Raw genomic sequence first — 24083 nt, forward strand, 5'->3', positions numbered from 1 at the left:
GAGGCTAATGTTGAAGAACAAGCTACGAAGCCATTGAGCCCGGAACCTGATTTGATGGATCTACCTGGGTGTGATATCGAGGATACTGGCGATAACACAGCGCTGGCGCCGTGTTCAAAACAAAGACGGCAGCGAGCTTCGAGCCCTCATCTCTCAAAAGAGGCAGACTCTGGGAGTGAAGGGAATGGGAGATGCAAGCGCTCGCTTGTTAGTCGTATTTCGAGAGTGTCCTGGCGGTACTCCGTATTGTCCAATTCCAGTGAGTGTGTTAATTAGAGGTTCGTAGCGTCGTCAAGACAGCCAAGACATTTATTGACAAGCAAGAATAATGTAGTCTAGTTTCTGAAGGCTTACCTCAGCACAGTCCGTAGATATATTATAAAATGTCTGTGATAAAATATAGAAAAAAAAATACTTTTAAAAAGAAATAGGCAGTATTGAAATTATTTTTAGAATTATTTTAGAATTATTTTTATATTTGCTATTTTATGGACTTTTGTTTTTCTTTTTTTAAAAGGGATATATATACCAGTCGGGTTGACACCATTGCCCAAGCCTCTATTGTCGTAAGAGTGTAGCATTATTCGCGTCCATTCGAAGCACCTCATGTTGGTCAGCCTCAAACGTCCTATTCCCTGCGGTCTCTCTTTGAAGACAGCCTTATTCCCTCTCACGCCGAGCCGCTGTTAAACTTGACGTGATCCCTATTTCAAAGGGGGCTGAGCTTGAGATGTGGATCCAAGGTTGTCTGTGGCATTGTTTGGTTTTACAGAACTAATATTAGTGTGGTGTTCCTGGCCTGCAGCATCAATCCGGACAAAGCAGGTTCAAACGCAGAGATTCGGGGGAAGGGGCCCGTAAATTAAATATTTGAATTTTGATATTGATTCCCTCGAGGTAAGCTCTATAGACCTTCTCTCAAGATTCCTTCGAAATCCCCGAAATGCACATCAGTCCCATCCCATCCTCTTGCGATACCACCTCAACGTCTCCATCCCAGTCTGCACCCTCATCCCGCACCGCGCATCCAGCACAAATGCCTCCCAGTTCGCCGCCTTGTCTAAACAGGCCTGGCACTCTTCGATCTTGGCCTTTCGAACGTCGTCAAGAGCCGTTGCCTTATCGTCTTCGCTCTGATTCTCGGCCGCTGCTGTCTTGTCTTTGGAGGAAGCTTCCTCCTTGCATTCCTTCGATGCTTCTTCGAATGACGGAGATGAGCGGGCTTCGACCCAGGCGAGGACACCCATTTCGTAATGTGTGCAGGGAAGGATATAGTCATCCTTCGTGCCACCCTTGAAGCAGGATCTAATAATTCAGTTAATCCCAAACATGTTCGAATCAATACGCCTTCGTAGGAGAAGGAAGCAACAGAAAGGAATAGGTAAAAACGGAAAAGAAATAAAGGATCCCTAGGCCATGGAAACTCACTTGTCATGCTTCAAAACATCCTCCTCTAACCCGGTCCGAGCCTCCTTCACCCTCCCTAACACCCTCAAGAGCGCCGCCTCGCAGAGAGCTTTTACCGCCCTCTCCTCGACCACGCCTCTAAACTTCTCCACAGCTTCCTTATTCGCTGTACACCTTTCCCACGCCAAGTACCCGAGTGCCTTTTCGGCCTGTTCCATATCCACCCTCTTCCCACCGTTCCACAGATAGACCATCTCCTGCGCGGGACTCACGCCGATGGCGTCTGCCAGATCGATCTTGTGCTCTTTCGCACGTGCCTCCCATTTTTGAATCTTACGCAGCACGAAAATTTCAAAGGGAAGCTGTTTGGCGAGGAACCTCTTCTTGCCCGATGCCGGGGGTGCCTTTCGGAAGAGCTCCTCGGCCGTTTTCTTCCTCCGCTTGGTTTCTTCTGCGCCGCCGCCTCGATTGTGAAAGGCGTCGCGATAAAACTCCAACTCGGCGCAGCCGGCAAGATAGTAGTACAGCGTACGGCTCCACTCGTTCAGTTCAATACACTTAAGAAAGGAATCGCGCATGAGATTCCAGTCCATGATGAATAGCCCACTGATCGCAGTCTCGAAGGAGGCCAAGGCATCAACCTGCTTCATGTTGGATTTAGGCATGTGCTTGAGGCAGTCGATGGCGTCAGCTAGACGTCGTGAGTTGGAGTACATGCGCGACTGCTCCAGATGCAATAATCCGGACTGCGGGTACCGAGCTCTCATGCGGGCGAGGAGCGCATCGCACTTTTCTACGGGTAGACCGACAATCTCGGCCGCGTCGTCGTAGAGATCCGCGGGAGGTAAGATGTCCGACAGGCCGAGGAGCCCGTTGTAGTATGTGAAGAGGACAAGGCTAGCAATGGCGCCGTGCACGTTTGGGAAAGCCGTACTCTCCCAGAGCATACGGATACCGCGCTCGCGATCGCCCCTGAAGCCAACGATGCTAAGAAGTTTTGATAAAGCGGGGGGGACTAGGGTAAAAAGGAAAAGAAGGACGCCGAAGCACATGGTCGCGCCGCTGTGAATGAAGGCGTCTCGTGGATTTGTGAAGACTTCGGAGTCGAAACTTGTCTTGGTGCCGGTGCCGGTCGCTGAACTACCGGCTCCGCTGGTTGTTGACAATGAAGAAACCTCGGAAGAGGAATCGGAAGAAGTATTGCCAGGACTCGATTTTGAGGGAGGCAAGGTGTCGGGATTCCGCAATGACGAATGCGCAGCACATTCGGCATCCTTTCCAATTTCAGCATCCTCATCGTCGCAAAACTCATCATCCCCAAACGTCCCAGGCATTCTGTCATCCGCAAAAGCTTCGGCAAGCGACCTCCTTCTCTGCGCGGGCGCATTCCGTTTAACAGCTCTAATGTCCAACTGCATGATGGCGTCCAAAGCGAAATACGCCTTTCTGAGCTTATAAAAGCTCTTAACACCCTCGGTCAAGCTCTCGTGCAACACGCCGACGACGGCAGACATGAGCGTGGCCTCCGCATGCACAAGCGCATACTCGGTGCCGGGAGGGTAGAGGCATGATGTGCACTCAGCAAATTCCTTCTGCGCCCTCTTCTGGTCGACCAAGGCTCTCGCTTCGCAATTGGCTAGCTGGGTCGACGCCAGCAACATGACTTCCTTTTCAAAACCAAGGATGGAGCGGATAAAACTGATGACGGTGCGGGCGAGATCGTGATAGGAGGAATCGCCGTCTTTGAGGCGAGCTTCGGCCCCGTCCATGTCGTCGTTCAGAATGAGCTCGGCGGCAGCGAAGGCGTCTTCGATATTGGCCATTTCACTGGCCAGGAGTTCCTCTTTAGAAGGGCCTTCCGTAGACGGCGTCGTCTTCTCTGCGGGCTCGGGGATTTCCGCACCGCGGAACCAGGAGCCGATCCGGACCATGTTGAAGAATGTGGAGAGTGTGAGGAGGAGTGAAGTGAGAAATGAGGGGGGTTTGGCGAAAGCGGTAGGTTTGAAGGGTCACTCTCACAGCCAACTAAGGCTATAGAGGAAGAGACAGTGGAGGGGATAGCTTCTGGTCAAACAAGCATTGGCAGTATTTGGATATATGCTGGAAAAGGGGAAAGAAGAGTTAAAGTTGGAAATATGACGGTCCTAACGGACAGACGAGATGTTTACGGATGTGTGTCGTGATAGATATCCTCCACCAGCCAGCCCAAATGTGGCGAGATCCAGCCCAAATTGAAGCTTTGTGGTGTCTCCCCAGCCTAAGATACGGTCTTGACAAACGGAGGACTGTAAGGAGTAGTTCAGTTAGAGATGCGGCTCGCACGCACCAGCTTAACAGTTATTATCCGGTGCGAGGAAGGGGACAAAACAGGAACGTGAAAAGCGGGCAGGGGGTAATAGAACACGCCGAATTGGAATCGACTCGGAGAGATTTGGGACGAAGTTCAATGAGGGAAAGAGACCGGAACATCGCTGATTGATCAATGTACAAAGTAGCTATGTATTATTAGAGGGTAGGCAAGACTAAGATCAAGATTGCACTTGCCCCAAACTACGTATTTCGTAATTGTATCAGACCAACGCAACGAATCGAGCAGGACCGACCGACCTGCGGGCTTGGGTCCCCAAAGAGAGAAGGAACGTAGGAATGTACGAAGTGCGAGGACAATGCAGAGAAACGGGGGCGTCCCATCGAAATGCGACCTGGTGCTGGTGCGTCCCCAGAAGCGGCAAAACGCCCCAAAGTTTGTTCGCTAGGGCCTAGAACGAAGGGGAGAAAGGGAACAGGTTGACCAGTTATCATCGAGGAATCAACTGGAGCAAATGAATGGTCTTGGGGGACCTTGACGCAATCAAATGCACCTACATGGTTGCAATTGACGCGTCGATGCAGTGCAGGGAGCAGAAGCGGGAGGGGGTTTTCACTCGGACAAGGAGCAAACCAAGCGTCCGGTGGTGGCGGTGTCGGGGAGTCTCAAGTCGCAACGACGTTGATCAATGATCGATATGAAGTGGCGGTAAATACCCACGCGGGCACTCGGATCTACGCCACTAAAGAACTGATGAACGTCGATGGCGAGGAAAGGTCAAGCTAATGCATGACGAAGTCGGATTCATGGAAAACGGCTACAGGAATCTTGTACCTCGATTGGGCAGGTCATGGACAGCTGGGCTTCGTACCAAGAATACATTGATCAATCTCCTATAATAGTTGAGGTCATCAACGAACTGAACCAAATACAAAGGTAAAACCTCGCACACTTCTAGACTAAAGCCAAGCGCCAGTACTGTTTTCTGGGGAGTCTATTATTAGCAGGGACTGGTGAAGAAACAGGGGCTGCTTCGAAACGTCCGTCAAGGTTTCAAGATTCTCCTCCTCCGCCGAGCCACTGGGATGTTTCGTCGATTATCTAGAACCAGTTAACCGCTATTGGTGTTATCTTCAGTCCCTGCGCTACACGTCGCACGACTGTATGATGGTTCAAGGACGACCCATTGACGATGTACCGAAATCGCCAAGCACTCAACATCAACAACGATTGGCGGGCGGGGTTTAGGGTGTCGGGAACATTGGACGTATTAAGACAGCTGAGCAACTTCCTCAGAGGTCCAAAGTTTTTGGGTGGCTTTGCGGGAACTGGCGTAATGTCCTACTTCGTACTTCGTACTTGTCGGCCAGCAGGGTACCAGGGACTTGGTGATACCGCTATGAGGGTATCGGACATTTTGGTGGCCCTTTCTGTCGTCCTTCTCTTGGCTCTTCGCTGTTCGCTGCTCGCTGTTCTACGCAATAGGTGGTGATACCTCACATTCTGTTCTCTTGAGCCCACGCAGTCCACGCGTCAATGGACCCGATATCCTCTGCATCGACAGGAAGAGTCCATACTAATATCGAAACTTCTTTTCCAATTGAATTTGAAACTTGCGCCCAGAGCGATCCCTCAGGCTTTCTCAGTAGGCTACTTGGTGTCTTCCAATTGCATGTGATTGCCCAACCTTAAATCGAGCCCTTGTTGGTTCCCAACGGTCCTAGGCATCGTCTCAGTTGGCAGCAGTTGTTGTTCTTTGATTTAAATCCTCTGGCCGTCCACAAATTGTACACGCAGCTGCGAATCTCGATCGAGCCTTTAGTTCTAAGAATGAAATTGGGTGATCCATAATCTGTTCAAGGATGGCTATCATCTCAAGTGTGTCATAGCCAATTCATGTAGAGGAGAAGAGCGAGACCAGGCAGAAATCAATGGATCAGTTCGATCTTTCTTAAGACAGACGCCACCAACTGTCGCCACTCCCACTACAAGGCTGCCAATGACGCCTCATCCATGCCAATGCAATCCAACCATCTGTGATTCAACGCCCCAAGCTCTCTCAAATCCCAAGCATCCCACCACCAAAAGCTCGCCTCCCATTCTCTTCTCAACCTAGAACCGGCGACATAATTTAAACAAACTTTATAAAGACAGCAATCCCTAAGCTGCGCCCCATCTTCAACCTCAACACAAACACTCTATCCCCCAAAAACAAGAACACCAAAGAAGCGCTCGCCATGGCCTCCGCGGACACGAAACCCACCACCGCCAAACCCACCGAGGAAACCAAGGCTGAAGAGCCCCAGAAACCCGCGGCCATCGTCGGCGAAGATGATGAATTCGAGGACTTTCCCGTAGATGGTGCGTTTTTTGCTCTTCCCCTCACCCCGCTCTATCAGGGCACCCTTGATTCGCCCCATTCCATCCTTGGCCCACGTCTCTTCATTCCCCTCCAGGATGAATAATACCAGATGAAAAGGAAGGAAATAAAACATAACTAACCAGAACACAATCGTCTAGACTGGGCCACCGAAGACGCCGAAGCCGCAGAGGGCGCCGAGACAAAGCATCTCTGGGAGGAAAGCTGGGACGACGACGATACCAGCGACGACTTTTCGGCCCAGCTCAAGGAGGAGATTCGAAAGGTCGAGGCATCGAAGAAGCGATAGAGTCGTGTGTGTGTTCTTGGAGGGCGCGGAAGAGTTAGACGAGTGAAGTGAAATATACCGCTTCTGGGGATTTCCTATCCCCTCTCACGATTCAACAATGGGGAAGAAGAGCGGGTAGCGTATCCCTTAACATCTTTTGGGCCACACATGGGAGGGTTGGTTCTAGACGGCCATAGCTAAAGAGGAGAAGGAAAGACAGGTTAATGCAGTGGGTAGAAGGGATTGTGTATGCATAATCAATCAAGGGATAACGGAATACAAGTTACGAATTAAGTGTACAGCCTACGCATATTACGACGGGACAGTCGGTATGATGGGACAGTTGGTAATCTACCGCGGGGAAAACGAGAACCTATAAAGGAGCAAGTTGACCAGTCCTAGGGACGATTCTACAGATGCTGTCTCAGGACTAGGGATCCAGTTCATTTATTTTTTTATTCATAGGCTTGCTTTACCTAGCCTCCTCTCCATCCCAGATGTTCCTCGTTTATATCAGACCTATTCATCGACCATTGGAGAGAAGAAGTAAGAGAAGACAGAAGAAAGAAGAAAGCCCCTTTTTACTTACTCGACAGAGCAACGATGCCAGGAAGTTCCTTGCCCTCCAGAAGCTCCAAGCTGGCACCACCACCGGTGGAAACGTGGCTAAGCTTGTCCTCAACACCATACTTGGCCGCAACGGTGGCGGTATCACCACCGCCAATGATGACAATCTTGCCAGCCTGGGCGCCGGCGACGGCGGCGTCCAAAGTAGCCTTGGTGCCGTGAGCGAACTTATCAAACTCGAAGACACCAGTAGGGCCGTTCCAGAGGATAGTGTTAGACTCATCGATAGCCTGCTTGAAGAGCTTGATGCTCTCCTCGCCGGCGTCGAGGCCCATCCAGCCGTCGGGGATGCCGGTCTCGTCAGAGGCCTTGCCGACATTAGCATCCTTGGAGAACTTGTCGGCGGTGATGTAGTCGACAGGGAGGACGAGCTTGACGTTGTTAGCCTTGGCCTTCTCGACAAGCTTGGGAACGGTCTCGGCGCCGGCAGCGTCGTAGAGGGAGTTGCCGATGGCCATGTTGTTGAGGGCCTTCTTGAAGGTGAAGGCCATGCCGCCGCAGATGATGAGGGTGTTGACCTTGTCGAGGAGGTTGTCGATCAGCTGGATCTTGTCGGAGACCTTGGCGCCGCCGAGGATGGCGAGGAAGGGGCGCTTGGGGTTCTCGAGGGCTTGCGCGAAGTAGTCGAGCTCCTTCTTTACAAGGAAACCAGCGGCCTTTTGGGGGAGGTCGACGCCGACCATGGAAGAGTGGGCACGGTGGGCAGTGCCGAAGGCGTCGTCTGTTTTGTTACATGCAGTTAGCAAATCGAAAGTCTCTCCCGTGGAGTGTAGAGGCCTTTTGTTTCAGACTCTGGGATAGTAATATTACGTACTGACGTAGATATCGCCGAGGGCAGTAAGACCCTTTCGGAACTCCTCAACCTTGGCCTTATCAGCCTTAACCTTGTTCCCATCCTTATCCTTAAAGGAACCCTCCTCCTCGGCATGGAAGCGCAAGTTCTCGAGCAAGATGACGGCACCGTCCTGAGCCTCGTTGACGAGCTTCTCGACCTCGGGACCGACAGAGTCGGGGGCGAACTGCACGGACTTGCCGAGCAGTCTCTCGAGCTCGGGGACGACGGGCTGGAGGCTGAACTTGGGGTTGGGGGTGCCGTTGGGGCGGCCGAGATGGGACATCAGGATGACGGCCTTGGCGCCATGGTCGAGGGCGTACTTGATGGTGGGGATGGCGCCGACGATGCGCTGGTTGTTGGTGATGTTCTTGTTCTCATCGAGAGGGACGTTGAAGTCGACCTAGAGAGGGAAATGAGAGAAAATTCCGCGTTAGAAATTTTGCTACTTTCTGTTATAGTTTGCGTGAAGCTGTGCAGCTTTCATGCAATATGCAACAGGGAATCATGCCACGAGCCTTTTCCTGCGGGAAATGGAAGGAGGGGTGATGGTGGGGGAGGGGCAGCAGCACAGCAGCACAGCAGCACAGCAGCAACAACAGCAGCTCATCCCAGGTCGCAGTTCTGCAACAAGAACGCGCGATAAAACTGGAAATGGATAATTGAAGCTGATTTATGGGATTTCATTATCGTGGCGATATGTGATATGTTTCGTATCTTCGCAAATAATGCGATATCCCTTATTTTTTCTCTTTCCGTTCGAGCTGGTGGGAGTTTGTGAAGTGGTGTTGAGAGCTTACCCTGATGAGGACCCGCTTCCCCTTGACGTCAACGTCAGCGATGGAGAGCTTATTAGAGAGAGACATGTTGACCTTCGAAAACAATTGAATTGAGGGGAGGACACGAGGAGGGGAATGGGAAAATCGAATCGAGGAGAAGATACGGATTGGAGATGATGGTTTGAGGGGAAAGAGGAAGAGGGAAATTGTGTGAAGAAAAAAAGCTGGAGTCCGTATGATGTTATCCAGCCAGCGGCAAGCACCAAGTCGAACTCGGAAAGCTTAGGAACAATCAACACGAGTAATTTGAGCAGCCCAATTGTCTTGGTCTTGGTACATGATGGATCGATGATGTTGTCCAGTCACAGGCAAAAATGAGGGGTCAATCGCGACAATTGGAGGGTCCCAAGTGGGAAGGTGGGGTCTGGTGTTATTTTTTTCATTTCTCTCACAACAATTGACCTCTCAACTGATCTGTCGTCAATCGATGCTGTCATGGCGGGGTAACGCTCGCATTGAGGTCCTGTTTAACTCTCAGGTCAGGACCGAAAATCTCAGCGCGAAAATAGCATTAGACTGAGCAGCTGGCGCCATTGACGTCCCTAGTTTAGTCTCAGTGAGCTGAACTAGGCCACTCGAGTTTAATACAATATCAAATGTTTTCCGTGATGGGACAGGGACCACCTATGTAGGAGACTCGCTCCGAAGGGAAATCCCTCCCGACTTTCCGCTCCAAGGTCCCATTCCACCATCAAAAGCGCCCGAAGGACCCGTTTGGCTGCTTCTACACGCTTGGGAAAACGCCCAAGGTCCAAAATAATCCCAATTGAGCCCTGTGATGGCCCAGGCGGGTTGCGGGCCATCCGCGTCGCGAATTAATTCCTGGGCCTTGGTCCCGTTCCCAGCTCCGATTATGGCCGTGGTGACCCGGTTACGAGGAAGCCCCCCAACACCTCGGCCCTCGGAATCGCCACCCAAATCTCATGCGGACTGATACAACGCAAAGATGAAAAGATGAGACACACTCCGTGCCTCTGTGATGCGGATTATATGCTGGCCATGATGATGGTATCGAATCGCCTTTAGTATTGTTTCCCGTTCTATTACAGATACGTTCCGCTGTGCAAACCATAGACTCCATTGCGCATCGCAATTCGACCTTGACAAAACAGTCGTCCATGCATTTTATAACCCAGTTTCAAGCCCTCAGTCCTCTTCCTCGTCCATCGCATCATCGTCATCGTCGCCTCCCCTATATTCGTCATCCCCACTGCTGTAGAAATCGTCCGCATCCAACTCACTGCCGTAATCATCCATCTCCTCATCGCCGTCCTCACCCTTGTCGGTCTTCGCCTTGAGAGCTTTCTTCTTCTTATCGAGGTTGGCCTTTTGCTCCCGCTTCCTCGCCTCCTTCTCTTGCCTCCTCTTCTCCCACCTCTTCTCAAGCTCCTGCGCCTCCTCTTTCGTCTTCTGGATGTACTCGTGCCACATCACCTTGCCCGCTGCGATACCGTCTTCGACCTTTGTTAACCTCAACTTCATGCGAGGCCCTAGCTCTACTAACTTCACTGCGCGCTTCTCCACTTTTTCTTCCTCTTCGGGCTCGGCTCCTCCCTCACCAGCAGCGGCGGCGGCGGCAGCCCTGCGAGAGATTTTCCGCGGCGCATCCTCGACAACCTCCACCTCCGCATCGGTGTCGACTTCGCTGCCGCTTGTGTAATCCGTCATGTAACCCTCGCCGTTCTCCCCTCCAATCATGAAATCCGCAATATCCTCCAGCTTCCCCAAGTTAGGTACCCCTCCCTTCTTGCCAGACCTGGCCGAGAGCAGCTTCTCCGCCGCGTGAAGCCTCCTTAGTGGCCGTGAGAGCCCCGTAGTCTTTGTCGTAATCGCATAGTGTCGGAAGTTTAATATAAAGGAACCTTCTTCGCCGTCCTTGTCGGGCTCTCTGTTGAGGAGGAGAACCCTTCGAATGGTCTTGAGAGGTGTCGCTTGGGGGTTGATGGGTGGGAAGAGGGACTGGAAGACGGTGGTGATTAGGGATTCAAGGTGTTTCGGTACCTTGGAAGGGCTGTCGGCGTTTTGGGAAGAAGAAAAGTTGTTCATTACGAGCTGAGAAAGAGGCGCGATTCTTAGCACACACCACACACGCAAATACCATTGATACCCGCACAGCGCCGCAGAGGGAGAAAAAAAAAAAAAAAAAAAAAAAAAAAAAAAAAGGTAACCTACCAGAGGGGGTGTCATAAACTCCTTTCCAACGCCACGAGGCCGCCTCTGCGTCTTCTGAATATCCTTCGCAAGCGAATACTTCTCTACCCGAAAGTTGAGCGTCGGGCCCTTGGGAGCCAGCGCCACCCTAAGATTGACGTTTCCCCTCTCCGACCGCGAGAACAGAAGAAGATGCGTAACGCCGAGAGGTCCCGTCATCGTAACGTAATCCCGTAGCCTATTCCCCTTCCTTTCCTTCAACCGACTCGCCGTTCCCGGTTCCATCACTCGGCGAACGTCCATGGCCAATTGACTAATGCTGGAGCCCACCTCGCCGGCACCTATCCGGATCACCATGCTCTTGGGGTCGCGGACCGTTGCGTGGGCTGGCGCCGCAGCGGCGCTCTTGGGCTGGTTGGCGCCCACATGCGTCCGCTTCTTAACTCTTGGTTTAGCCATTGTGTCGAGTCTTGACTGTGAGGTTGGGGGGTTGGCGCGAGAGAAGGTTACTTGTAAGTTTGCAACTCAATGCTTGAGAAAAAAGAAGAGCCCAGGTTTTTTCTTTCTTTGACTTTCCCGCTTCCAAAAAATTTGGAGGATCAGGGCGATAAGATAAGAAATTTTGGCTGATTGGGACCCAACACCACCAAAAATTGGGGATATCACGTGTTGATAAGCCTTTTCTGACGACGCTCACCGCCCTACACAAAGAAAGTTCAGCGAAAAAAAAAGGGCCCCACCAGAGAAAGTTCGCAGCAAAGCGTTGCTGAGAGGAAGACAAACAAACACTCCTGCGGTTCTATACCCGATATACCACATACGGCTGCAACATTTCCCCGGGTCGAAGAGAAAGCAAAATGAACCCCTCAAAGAGAAGAAAGACCTCTCATCCTCCGCATCCCTCGGGGAAGGCGGTCCCCAATGGCCGGAAGGAGAGAGAGCCCGTAGATTCTGTGGACCAGTCCGAGTCCGACTCTGACGCTCAATCCTCGACCGGGGAGGAACCGACGGCGGCTCAAAATGCGCAGGCTGAAAACGGAACTGGAAACCCAAAAGCGAAGACATTTAAGGAACTTGTATGTTGCGACCATGTTGTTTATGCACTTTCCCTTGCACGCTCCTCCTGGCTTCTAGCAAGCGAACCAACTAACACCTTCTGCAGGGCGTGGTAGATTCCCTCTGCGAAGCATGCGAGTCCCTAGGCTACAAAGAACCCACCCCGATCCAAGCCAAAGCCATCCCCCCAGCCCTCCAAGGCCGCGATATAATCGGCCTCGCCGAGACCGGAAGCGGCAAGACCGCCGCCTTCGCCCTCCCCGTCCTGCAAGCCCTCCTCGACAAGCCGCAGCCCTACTTCTGCGTGGTCCTCGCCCCGACGCGCGAGCTCGCGGCTCAAATAGGCCAATCCTTCGAGGCCCTCGGCGCCCTCATCTCGCTGCGCTGCGCCGTGATCGTCGGCGGTCTGGATATGGTGCAGCAGGCCATCGCGCTCGGCAGGAAACCCCATGTAATCGTCGCCACGCCGGGTCGTCTCGTCGACCATCTGGAGAAGACGAAAGGGTTCTCGCTGCGCACGTTAAAGTATCTCGTATTGGATGAGGCTGATCGTCTGCTAGACATGGACTTCGGTCCCAGCATCGACAAGATCCTCAAGTTCATCCCGCGCGAGAGGCGCACGTTCCTCTTCTCCGCCACCATGAGCTCCAAGGTCGAACACCTCCAACGCGCCAGCTTGAAGGACCCCATGCGCATCAGCGTCTCCAACAATAAATACCAGACCGTGGCCACCCTCCTCCAGCACTACATCTTCATCCCCTCCCTGCACAAGGACACCTACCTCGTGTCCCTGGTCAACGAGTTCGCGGGGCGCTCCATCATCATCTTCACGCACACGGTGCGCGACGCGCAGCGCCTGGCCATCATGCTCCGCTCTCTCGGCTTCGGCGCCATCCCACTGCACGGTCAGCTCTCACAATCCGCGCGCATGGGAGCCCTCAACAAGTTCAAGGATAGATCGAGGGACATCCTCGTGGCCACCGACGTCGCCGCCCGCGGTTTGGATATCCCCAAGGTCGACATCGTGCTCAACTACGATCTGCCCCAGGACAGCAAGACGTACATCCACCGCGTCGGTCGTACGGCTCGTGCGGGTAAATCCGGTCGCGCCATCAATATCGTCACGCAGTATACCATCGAGATCCTCGTGAGGATCGAGGCCGCGCTCGGCAAGAAGCTGGAGGAGTATCCCACCGTCAAGGAGGAGGTCATGGTCTTCAAGTCCAGAGTTGAGGATGCTGATAGGGAGGCGAAGCAGGAGCTGAGGGCGATCGAGGATAAGAGGCAGAGATCGGGCAGGACCGGTAGGACGGGGCGCCCCGCTCGCGGGGCGAAGAGGAATGTGGACGATATGGACAAGGATGAGTAAAATGTTCTTTGGCGTTGGGGGTTTGTTGCTGTTTCCTTCTTAGCTCCATGTTAAAAGTTTGACAGATGTAGGAGTTTCCAAACATTTAATAGCGTCGTTTACAGCCCTCTCCAATACAACCTTTATCTCATTCCGCCTCAGCATCTCACTTTCAGAATCATTCCGAGCCATCTTGTCTTGGTATGTATGTACGAGGTTTGATGATGAGCATCATTCCTATGACGAGGCACGAATTAATATACCAGATAAAAGAACGTATAGAAACCCACGTAAAGTAGGGTATGGGGTATCCACGCCATCCAAGCCGAAAAAAAGAACTAAATGGACATGAAAACACAGAATCCAAATGCGACAACCCTCCAAATCAGGACCAAACACAGAAGCCGAACCAAGTTAGTTCCAATAATCCGACATGATGCGAAATATAACAGAATAACAGAACCCAAACGCAAAAAGCCGGCTCCCTCCTAGAACTCCTCCGTAGCATCCTCCCACTTCTTTGCTATCAGCCTCCTCACCTTCTTCGTAGGGCTCACACTCCTCGAACTACGGGTGCTCTCATTACTCACGCGAAGCCTCTCCATCCTCGCACCGAGCCTCTCAACACCACCCTCATGTCCCTCGCTCATCTGGGGGACATCATCCCTCTCCTGCAACGGCACGCGCTTGCTTGGGCTCCGACCGTTAAGCTCCCTCTTAAGCACGGCAACCTCCCTCCTGAGGCGCTCATTCTCCTGCTCCAGATCCTCAACGAGCACGTTCTCTTTATCCTCCTCATCAGCTTCCGTGCCGACGAGTCCCCTCTCGAGGAGCTCAACCTTGCGATCCCAGTGCTCTTCCCCGCGCTCATGTTCAAGCTGGAGACTCGCCTTCCACCGCGCCATCTCAAGCGCAAGCCTCTTCTCGAACTCAGCAACGCAATCCTCACGAATCACCTGCTCGAGCTCAAGCATGCGGTCCTCCATGCTGAGTAAGTGCGCCTCGGCCGTCACACGACCCTCGCTCTCGCGCGCCACCTCGCCGCGCAAAATGTCAATCTCCTCCGTAAGTCTGGCAATTTCCAGCGCCGCGAGTTCCATCGTCGCCCTATCGCCGTCGGTATGCGAGCTCGCGGGGGAGATGTTCCTATGCGATCCGGATCCCGCGCCGGGCCCTCCGAAGAACGGCGGCCGGTGGTGGGATGGTGGTTGGTGCGTTACGAGAGTGGGGGACAGTGGTCGCCGGGAGTCGGGCACGGAGGGAGGTGGGTTCGAGAAGATGCTCGGGATGCGGGGTACAGTGACTTCGCGGGCGAGGGCGCTGTAGCGTAGGATCTGGGATGTGGCGTTGAAGTCGCCGAGGGGGTCGGCTGTGACGATCATTACGGCCTTTTGAGGGTTGCGGCGGTGACCTTGCGCCTGAGAAGAGGCGGAGGGAAAAGAGTTTGAGAAGAGTAACTCTGTCAACTTGCACTGCCGGAAGGGAACGATGTTGGGCTAAGATGTGGTTAGATTTGGCCTTGCCCCAAAGATGTACCGGTATGTGCAATAACTGCCCGCGGGGGATCCTTACCTTGTGGGAGTGGCCACTGTCACTTTGCATCTGCAGACACTGACCCAAATACATTAGACTCTCATTAATCTTACCCGCTTCGGCCAGTGTAGTGCCCTGGGTCTTCGCGTCCCTGGCCCTTTCGCTACCGGCCAAATCGACGACCGTCAGTGTGTTTCCACCCCAGGGATGCTGCCGCCTAGTGCTGCGCTGCCTCTTCTTCACCTCAATGCAGATGAAGCCGTGACTGCGAGAGGAGACACTATTGCTTCCGGTGCCGGCCACTCGCCTCTCATGCAAACCAGCCTCCAGAACCATGAGGGCTTCGTGAAGCGAACTACACACAACCTTTCTGAGACCCGCTACAACTTTTCGATCAGGCGATGCTTCGGTCGACTTGAACATGAGAGGTCGTCGACGATACTCCTTCGTCGCGTTCGACTTCGTCGGCGGCGTAAGCAAATCGAAGATGCGGTCATTGTAAACCTCGTACATGGACATGACGACGGCGTATTCGGCCGAGGGATCGGAGGAAACGTTGACACCGCTAACGTCGGGGATCTGCGGGAGCGTCGAGGGCGCGTGGATAAGTCGGCGGGGGGTCATAGGAGGAGCCGCGTATTCGCCCTTTTCTTCAGTCTTAGTAACTTTCACAACCTTCTTCACGCGGGTTGATGCCGTGAGGGTCATGTAATGCCTATTGTCAGTCACCCGCTTGGGTGTCTCGGGTTCTAAGCGGTTGTAGGGGCCCCAACTAGGGCTCCTTGGGCGATAGCGGAACGACCGAAGCGGAGTCCGCTCCACCATCCGAACACTTTTCGGACTGTCGGGGACTGTGTTTCCTTCCGGATCGAAGCGGCGGTTATTGAGAGCGGGTGGGGTTCCTACAATCATGGGAGTTGCTGCTCGGGATCCTCCGCCACACCTGGATTGGGTGAGGGGATCGGAGTACACGGTCTCCAGATAAGAAGAAGCACACATGATTGATGCCTCTGAGGCGTCGGAGGCCTGCAGCGTGGATTCGAGGGATGTTGACGTGTTACGGTCAATGAGGTTGTTTCCAAGAGAGCGGAAGATTACATCGAGGGAGAGCTGCGTCAAGCCTCGCTGTGTCCGAGACCCAAGAATGGTATGAGACTAGATGGTGGAGAATACGAGTTAGCCAATATCATGCATCTCAAAAGCTGTGACGCGCTCACCTTTCCCGAGCCGGTGACACCAAGCGTGGCAACCAGAGCGTCGGTCCCATACCCGCCATGAGGTGCCACAACACCCTCAATCAGCGGCGCCACGCGTGTACACTGGAAGATATCCAGCTGACTGGCATCTTCCTCGAAGACCTGAGTGAAAGCAAACCTCTCGATGGCCCTGCGCCTATCATTGGGAGGATTGAGTGTGATGTGCGTCGGCGGAGTGTCCGACTCGGAGGGCTCAACTGCGAGGAATCGCTCGGAACTCGAGGCTCCGCTGCCATTGTGCGGCGGCCGCAGTCTCAGAAAGACTTGGAATAGGCTCGATGACGACTTCTGGGTCTGCGTCGACTCCATCGTCTTTGATATCGATGCAATGGAGCTGTTGATACTACCAAATAAAAAAATGGTCGAGCTTGTCGGATGGAAGAGGATGTAACGAGACTAGGAATAATTAAAGAAGAGAGTCACCGGGTGTGTAATGATAAACTGAAGAGGCCACGATATTATGCCAATCCAGACATGTTGTTGTTGCAGGTGCAAATACTATTCTCCTGTGGTTCAAGGGCGGTGTGGTCGCCAAAGCCTCGAATTGCGTCGAGAATTTGTTTACATGATTTGAATTGCTGCCCAGCAACGGAGCAACGGTTAGGAACAGGTTGCCAAGATCCTCCGGCCCTTGCCAGTGCCAATGCCAGTGCCACCCTAGGGCTGATAAGATAAGCGAGGCGCCCCTGCACTAAACTTCAATGGGACATGGGATCAATGACGGTTTGAGTTGAGCCCCCACCAGCGAGTTACGTCAGCTTGCATTAATCAAGATCCGGTGTCAATTTTGATCCCTTCAATTCAGTCATTTTTTTTTTCTTTTTTTCGGATGCTTTGAAGAGGAGGGGTTCAATTCTGGAAGACTTGGACCCCCTCTTCAGCCACTGTGGATCACCATAACTCAACCGCACCTGCCGACTAGTGTCGTCCGTAGTGCTGTTGAGAAGAGGAGCAGACGCAGACTCGAGTGGCCAGTTAGGGACGAGATGATTACACTACGTTGTCGTGGCCAGCACGCTGCATGCATTAACAGCAAATAGTAAAACTGTCAGAAAGCAACAAGATATTCTGGCGGGGTGAGAACTCCTCGTTCGGATATGTGGACTGACTCTCGCCTCATCAGTTTCATCCGTTGATTCATATGCTTACGGATATATAGTAGCGTTGCAGCCGTGTTTCTGTTGTACGACGATAAGCCGTCACATCAGAGAACTTAGGAAAAGGGTCCACGCTCGTGCCAAAATTTTCATCCACGGACATGCTGTTCTGAAGGTTGGGTCCGCTCACTTTGGTCGGTCAAGCCGAGCTTTCTATTTTCCTCTGAACGCTATTTCAGACACAAGTCGGACGGTCGCTGGCTTCCCAATGCAGAAATTTTGATTGGGAAGAAACGAAGAACAATGTGGATACTTCCGAAGGAAACCGGTTTCCCGTCCGAATCCTCATGTTTAGATTGCCACGACTTCGCATGTTTGCTCCGGCCGGGAGGTGGGTGTGGCGGCGTGCCAATGGCTGGACAGATAATTCATCGATTTTTTTTGATGACTCCTGTGCTGTTGTCTAACCAGCCCACCCTTTCGTCGGTGAGTCATTGGGGGGGAAACTAATTTTATATGTTGTTGCTGATGGGAGCCTGTTCTTGAACCGAGGAACAGGCCTCCTCCTAGCGAAGAAAGAGGGAGAGCAAGATGAAGGGAGCAAGAGGGGGAAAACCCGAAGAGGAGTCTCGTGATCCCATGGAGTCTGAAGCTGTGGGGTTTGAGGGGCCAAGTCGTCGCAGTTCTACTAAATATTCTAGCGCTGTTATTGTCGACTGCAGCCTGCAGCGCAGTGCAGTGCAGGGCGGAGTTGATGTGGGTAGGTCGGGCAGAGGAGGTTCACTTAGGCTACCCTCCGTACTTCTTCTCCGTAAGGTTTGTTAACATCATGAAAACCGGAGCTCAAGACAACTCTATTGCTCTTTACCCCCAGTCCCCGCTCCGCATTTTCCGCCGCGGGACACTTCTCTACGCCATACGGCGCAAACTCTAAGGTCTTGAGCAGTTTGGCCAAAGAAAAATGAAAGAAAAAAGAGGCAGAAAACTATTGCATACTCGTTGTTGGAAAGGCTTGCCACCGTTCTCCACTTCACGTACCATGCTCACCAAGAATAGACTATGGGGAAGGGAATATGTCTCGCTGTAAGGTGAGACACAAGTTGAGATTTGGAACAACTATAAAATAGTATAAATTACGTTTCTGTATACAGAACTTGGCATGTACAAACACCACTATCAACCCGATTCGAACGGGTGCATTTGCATCCTGCATTATTGTAGCATGCAGCATCGAAAGCAGAGCCGGCATGGAGCCGTCCCTCTTCAACCCTCAAAGTCCCGGCCACGTACTACGTACATAGGTCTAGAGCTGGTTTCTGGCAATACAGTAATATAACCTCGTCCGATGAATCGAGCAAACCAGAGGGCGGATATGGCGCGGGGTCGCATGGGAATAAATGGGGAAACGCACGATTCATGTACGGTGTTTGATGATTTGCTGCCGGCTGCAGCGTTCTAGAGCACGAGAAGCACCAAGAAGCAGCAGGGATAATATTATGGAACGTGCCAATGTGGTTGTAAGATTATCACGTTTTTCTGCACCCAACAATATTTCTGCTTTGGGACGAGGATGCTTCGACGACGATCTTGCGATGCAGAGGGAGTGAAGGGGGGAGGGGGGTAAAAGAATAATGAAAGTAGGAAGAAAATAGAAAACACCAAAACGTTCGCTCGCAGTTTGCTCCCAGGATTGAATCACTGGCGGTTCCCTTGTAGCTATGAAAGTTGCAATTTTCTAACCTTCTGAGCGCTCCAGGGACCACTGGGCCCTGGTCGCAGTGTTAATGCTTGAGCTGCTCGGTTGGAAGTCCTGGCTGCAGCATCGTATATGAAGTTATTACAGAGAATTTGTATGGAGAGAAGAAGAGGAAGGAGGCACCGGGTGGTTGGTGATGAGTGATGGCGATGGGTGCACCTTCCCGACGGTGGCAAGCTGGTGTCGGAATATGCTCGTGTTGTTGTATCGCTGGACACTTCAAACTCTGGACACTTCAAACTCTGGACACTTTGGCTTTGTTTGACGCGCACTTGCGGGGAACTCGAAATGGCGGTGACGACAATGGAGCCTGGCTGCCGCTTTAAAACGTCAGATCCACTGCAAGCGAGCCTGACGAACCCACCAACGACGAGCCCGCGCCAGCACGGAGTTAGTCCGGGAAAAGGACGGACAGGAGCTTTGCATGAGGAAATGACACGGGAATGCTTGGATATCTGCACTGCAGTGAGGGGGATGTTTGATGCCAGTCTTGGTCTCAGCTCGACGAGGTAGGGCAAACACACGCGCACACACACGCACACACACACAGTCTGTAAATTTACGAGACCAATGACGGGAACATAGTTCAATGATTCTCGAGTGCTGTCCGGGAAGTGGATGCGGCCCGCCGTACGATTTGTCGTGCAACCGGATCAAATGATTTAGAATGAGTACCACAATCATCCGCTAGCTAGGGCCTCATCCTTGTGCTTTCGACTACTGATCGATCGATCCATGATGTCAGCTTGCTACGATTTTTGTCCGGTTCCTTTAATAGACAGACAGGGCACTTGGTAGAGCACTTTATCCTGGACCGCATCAGTAATCGTGTAGACCTAAAATGTTGCACATTCTCTCACAGGTCGGGATCAATGGAGGGGATCCTGGAAGGGAGCATGGCAAAACCCATGCCTGCACTAGCTGGCCAAGGTTGTTGATCAATTTGATGTCAATTGTTATAAGACGTACAGTAGGAGTAGGAGTGGTGCATGAATACCTTGCTTGACCAGCGGTGGGGGGGGATGAGTTAATACAGCAAGAGCCTGTGTTGGCTGGTAATGGAATTGTTCGTCGTTGCTCCAGCCAGCGGCTCTGGTATGTACCCACTCGAGTCACTCGCCTGGAAAAAAAAATTTAGTACGCTAGCAATGGGGGACAGTTGGAGTGGGGGCTAGCCTTCCTCGCCTGGTCCGCTCAGCAACAGCGCTGCGATAGTGGAGCCAGTCCCTTTTGTAGTGTACAGCACTAATTAGAGCCTGGCACAGCACAGACGACTCGGTACCTACGGAGGAGTAGCGTGGAGAGCCCAGGCCGTACCTCAGTACTACGTAGCCTACGTCGTATATAATTTTTCCCCCTTCCCTTTTGGAGAACCCCTCCCCTCCTCTCTCTCTTCTCTTTCTCCCAATCACCCCAAACCACCCCAACAGACAACGAAGTCCAACTGCAACAACAAAAGAACACAAGACTAATCGGATTCAATACTTCAACTTCGTCGAGAAAAATGTTCCGCACCGTCGCTGAGCTGTAAACGCCCACTGCGAGACGTTGCCCGGTCTGCACCAGAAAGCGGCCGTCGGCTTCGTCTCGTAGTCCAGCAGCGCCATCGACACAAACGACAATTCGAACCTCCTCGACGAAGTTTTTAAAACAGGCTTTCGCTGTCCTGAGCCTCTCTTTGGTCCATCAGAGGAACGGAGAGAAGAGCCTGCTACCAGTTCCAACAAGTCTACCAGTTGTCCAGTTCTTCGCTGGCTTTCGTCGCCCTTTATTTTTATTTTTTTTCTTCATTTCTACCCCCTCCACCCTCCTCGACGCCGGCCAATTCGCACCGAAGACTCTTTTTTCCCTCACCTCCTCCTCTCTACCTCTAGATACTATATTCTCGACTTTCCAGTCGTCCCTTTTCGCCCCTGACCTGCTGCATTGGCCCGACCCCAGCACTCGAAGCCCTTCTCCCCCCTAGACATACGACCCCTTGATTGTTTGGGCGTCGTCAGACTCTACTCGAAAGAGAGAGCTCTTCGAGAAGACGAATACCGTCTCTCTCGACACATTAAGCTTCCAACTTAAAATCTGGGGAGCAGAAACAGAAGAAAATCAGTTATATCGGGATATCTGGCAATATTCACACCGCCGTTTTCCCCCTCACCCAAGTCTAAACTTTAAATTTTACCTGCCGCTTCTGCTCAGACGGCAGCACTGTATTATCTAATCGGCCTGGTTTCATTCCCCCCCCGCATATCTGCATAACCTACCCAGCACCATGCCGTCAAACTACCGCCAGAAGACCACTTCAATTACCCTGAAGGTCATTAACCGCCGGGCACCCCCGACTCGGCCCCCCACTCCGGACCTGTCCGGTGATGAAGGCTACTCTGCCCTCGAAGATCTCAGCGACTCAGATGACGAGGACGAGGAAAATGTAAACGCGGCCGAGGAGGAGCATCTGCTTGACACAGCCAACCCCCGTCACGCTATCTGCTCCCCTCGGCCGGTATCCTCCGATGAAGAAGACGAGGCAGAAGAGGAGAATGACGACGATGACGATGAGGATGTGGAAGTCGATGAAGATGACGGTTATGATCAAGACGATGAGGATGATGAGAACGCCATCGAGGACGATGATGACGATAACGACCTGCTTCTTGGCGGCGAAGACAACGTCGAGGACGGCGATGTGGACGAGAGCGCAAGTTGGAATGGCATCACGACCGACGAGACAGACACCGAGGGCGACTTGAACCCTCCTTTCGCCGCCATCCACCGCCACATTGCCCAGGCCGAGCGCCATGTCCGTTTCGCCAACGTCCCCGACTCGGACTCGGACTCTACCGACACGGATGAGGACCACGCTGACATGTTCCCCGACATTTTTGTTGACCAAAGCGCCCTTGACCCTGCTATCCGCCGTGAGATTGACCGTGACCCTGACGAGTCGTCCGGGTCTGGCGGGTCCTTCTGGGATTTCCACGGCACGTACGATTACAGCACCGCCGACTCTGACGGTGAAATGTATTTGGCCCGCGCTGCTGATGAAGATATCGCGCCAATGGCCACTCCCGTTGCAGCGATGCCCATTGCTCCTGAAGTTGCGCTAGCTTCTGACGTAGTAACGCCTACTCGAGCCGTTGACTTGCCAGTGGATCTCGATGGCTACGAGAGTGAGTGCCAAATTGTTTCTTTTCTCTTTCCCTTGCAAATTCTTCAATGCAGGGAATCCCCTGCCATCCTGCCAGAAGCTACGAGCCAGGTTTTTCCTTTCCGCCGATCGGCTTTGTTTTGTTGAAGTCTCCCTTTTTATTCCCCCCGAAGTGCTAATAATGGTGTAGCGGACGGAGATACAACAGAGGAAGACATCCCCGAACCCATTATTAGGAGGAAGTCTCGTCGACCAGACCCAGTGGACGAAGAGTCTGATTCGGACTGCACGCCTGTCAAGTCTAAGAAAGGAAAGCCGCGTGTAGGCCGTTTCAACCTCGACAAGTCGGACAAGAAACCCATTGCCGTGCTCAACCCCATCACTAAGAAGATGATGATCTTTACACCTCACAAGCACCGCCAACTCGACTTGTCTCCCGAGCAGTTCAATTTCTCCTTTTTCAGCCACAACGAGATGTCCTCTCCCGGCGTCACTAACAGTTCCACCCTCATGCTTAACGCCATGTTCTCGTCCAACACCTTTGGCGATTTCGTCAACGGCCAGGGGATGAACGACGTTGATGCGCTGCTTCAGTCGGCGCTCATGTCGGAGGCCAACACGATAGACTCCAGCCTCGATTCGGATCTGGGTCTTGAGGGCGACGAGGGAGAGAAGGCGCTCGACATCAATGACTTTATTACTTTTGCTGCCGGCGGCGTGTCGGACAGCGAGCTGGATGAAGGCTGGCATGGCGATGTCGGCTCTACTCCCGGCGGACCTGGCACGACCAGCGACGTGGAGATGCTTAGCCACCTCTCCTCCGCCACAGTTGGCGCGTTCCGCCAGAACCAGATCACGCAGCAGCTCATACTGAGCAACAAGGCCAGCCAGGATTCGCTTGCCTTCAGCGGGCCCTTCAACGATACTGCTCTGCGCGGTCTCAAGTCCGATAGGCTTGCCACTGGCGCTATCCCCCTCACGCCCGTCCGGAGGCAGCGTAAGAACTCGACCTATGAACCCCCAACCAGCCCTCTCGAAACTATTTCACAGAAGCGCAAGGCGTCTGGCGAACATGAGGTTGGGCATAAGAGGCATCGGAGTATTTCGGATGTGGCGTTGCTACAGGTCTAATGGAGGCACAAAAGCGGGTTTCATTTTTAACCGGATGTCTTATAATGATGTTCTTCTTCTAACAGTGACGAGCCAGGGACCCGTCAGTGATTATCCCGACTTGCTGGATTTTGTCCTGTTATTTTTCATCTTTTTTTTTTTTTCTTATGTTTTGAAGAACGGGAGGACGGCATGGTGTAAAAGTCATCCCTGGCCTCAAGGAAAACAATGGTGGTGAAAAAGGATTCCTCTCATGACTTATGAGTTGATTTTTCGCACGTTTTCTTTTTCTTTTGTTTTTGTTCTCTTTCGTCTCATGTCGTAACTGATTTTTTTTTTTTTTTTCTAGAGAGAAGAAAAAATAGGGTGGTCAACTTTGATTTTTTTTCTGTTCTGACGGATCTTGCGCTCTTTTTTCATGTTGATATTTTCTCCTTTTTTTTTTCTCATGTCGCCTCTCGTTTTGTTCCTTCGTTTCATGTCGTTTTAACATCAAATCTTGTTTTTTTTCTTCTCGTCACGTCTACGATTCTTTTGTTCGGACTCTTGATATGTAGTTTTGATGATCTGGTAGACACAAAAGTTGACAATAAAACGAGAGGGTCTTGATATTCTTATTCTACTTTTTCTCTATGGAACGGTGCTTGTGTCTTGTGTGAAAGCAAACCGATCTGTGTGACCGGCCGAGTACGAGTGATTCGCCAAAGTTCAATCCTTGTCTAGAGCATCTCTACACTGCATCATGAGATGTCGATGGATATCTACGGAACTTTACATATAACGTCACACCAAGGAACAAGAAGACGAAGTTAATGAGGCGGCCAAATAGTATATTGTCAAATTTGCGACCCGCAATCCTCATAAAAAAAAAATAAGAAAAAAAAAAAAAAAAATCCAAACAACCTCCTTCCAGTTCCCCAAATCCATTCCCCAAACCACAAGGACATCAAGTCCTCCTCAGGCTTCAAAGATG

General features: G+C 52.2%; 7 protein-coding genes across 7 annotated transcripts; 3 read left to right on the forward strand and 4 right to left on the reverse strand.

Moving 5' to 3' along the window:
• Window positions 1–950: 950 nt before the first annotated feature.
• Window positions 951–3338, reverse strand: SAPIO_CDS0031 (Mitochondrial outer membrane protein IML2; the record flags this gene model as incomplete). Its single annotated transcript, XM_016782916.1, has 2 exons — window positions 951–1305; window positions 1429–3338. 2 exons carry the CDS (start codon window positions 3336–3338, stop codon window positions 951–953), a joined length of 2265 nt encoding a protein of 754 aa, XP_016646549.1.
• Window positions 3339–5952: 2614 nt separating this feature from the next.
• SAPIO_CDS0032 (uncharacterized protein) lies at window positions 5953–6384 on the forward strand (the record flags this gene model as incomplete). The annotated part of the gene is made up of 2 exons (XM_016782917.1): window positions 5953–6076; window positions 6236–6384. The coding sequence occupies 2 exons, from the start codon at window positions 5953–5955 to the stop codon at window positions 6382–6384; spliced, it is 273 nt and encodes a 90-aa protein (XP_016646550.1).
• Window positions 6385–6944: 560 nt separating this feature from the next.
• Window positions 6945–8688, reverse strand: SAPIO_CDS0033 (uncharacterized protein; the record flags this gene model as incomplete). Its single annotated transcript, XM_016782918.1, has 3 exons — window positions 6945–7711; window positions 7805–8225; window positions 8623–8688. The coding sequence occupies 3 exons, from the start codon at window positions 8686–8688 to the stop codon at window positions 6945–6947; spliced, it is 1254 nt and encodes a 417-aa protein (XP_016646551.1).
• A 1119-nt stretch (window positions 8689–9807) lies between these two features.
• Window positions 9808–11271, reverse strand: SAPIO_CDS0034 (Brix domain-containing protein C1B9.03c; the record flags this gene model as incomplete). Its single annotated transcript, XM_016782919.1, has 2 exons — window positions 9808–10713; window positions 10834–11271. The coding sequence occupies 2 exons, from the start codon at window positions 11269–11271 to the stop codon at window positions 9808–9810; spliced, it is 1344 nt and encodes a 447-aa protein (XP_016646552.1).
• Window positions 11272–11669: 398 nt separating this feature from the next.
• On the forward strand, window positions 11670–13237 carry SAPIO_CDS0035 (ATP-dependent rRNA helicase rrp3; the record flags this gene model as incomplete). The annotated part of the gene is made up of 2 exons (XM_016782920.1): window positions 11670–11888; window positions 11975–13237. 2 exons carry the CDS (start codon window positions 11670–11672, stop codon window positions 13235–13237), a joined length of 1482 nt encoding a protein of 493 aa, XP_016646553.1.
• Window positions 13238–13704: 467 nt separating this feature from the next.
• Window positions 13705–16314, reverse strand: SAPIO_CDS0036 (Kinesin family protein; the record flags this gene model as incomplete). The annotated part of the gene is made up of 3 exons (XM_016782921.1): window positions 13705–14712; window positions 14789–15904; window positions 15967–16314. The coding sequence occupies 3 exons, from the start codon at window positions 16312–16314 to the stop codon at window positions 13705–13707; spliced, it is 2472 nt and encodes an 823-aa protein (XP_016646554.1).
• Window positions 16315–21124: 4810 nt separating this feature from the next.
• SAPIO_CDS0037 (Uncharacterized protein) lies at window positions 21125–23131 on the forward strand (the record flags this gene model as incomplete). The annotated part of the gene is made up of 2 exons (XM_016782922.1): window positions 21125–22022; window positions 22191–23131. The coding sequence occupies 2 exons, from the start codon at window positions 21125–21127 to the stop codon at window positions 23129–23131; spliced, it is 1839 nt and encodes a 612-aa protein (XP_016646555.1).
• Between the last annotated feature and the right edge of the window lie 952 nt (window positions 23132–24083).

Source organism: Scedosporium apiospermum, assembly GCF_000732125.1.
Source record: "Scedosporium apiospermum strain IHEM 14462 chromosome Unknown SEQ_SAPIO_0011, whole genome shotgun sequence".
Taxonomy (NCBI): Eukaryota; Fungi; Ascomycota; class Sordariomycetes; order Microascales; family Microascaceae; genus Scedosporium; species Scedosporium apiospermum.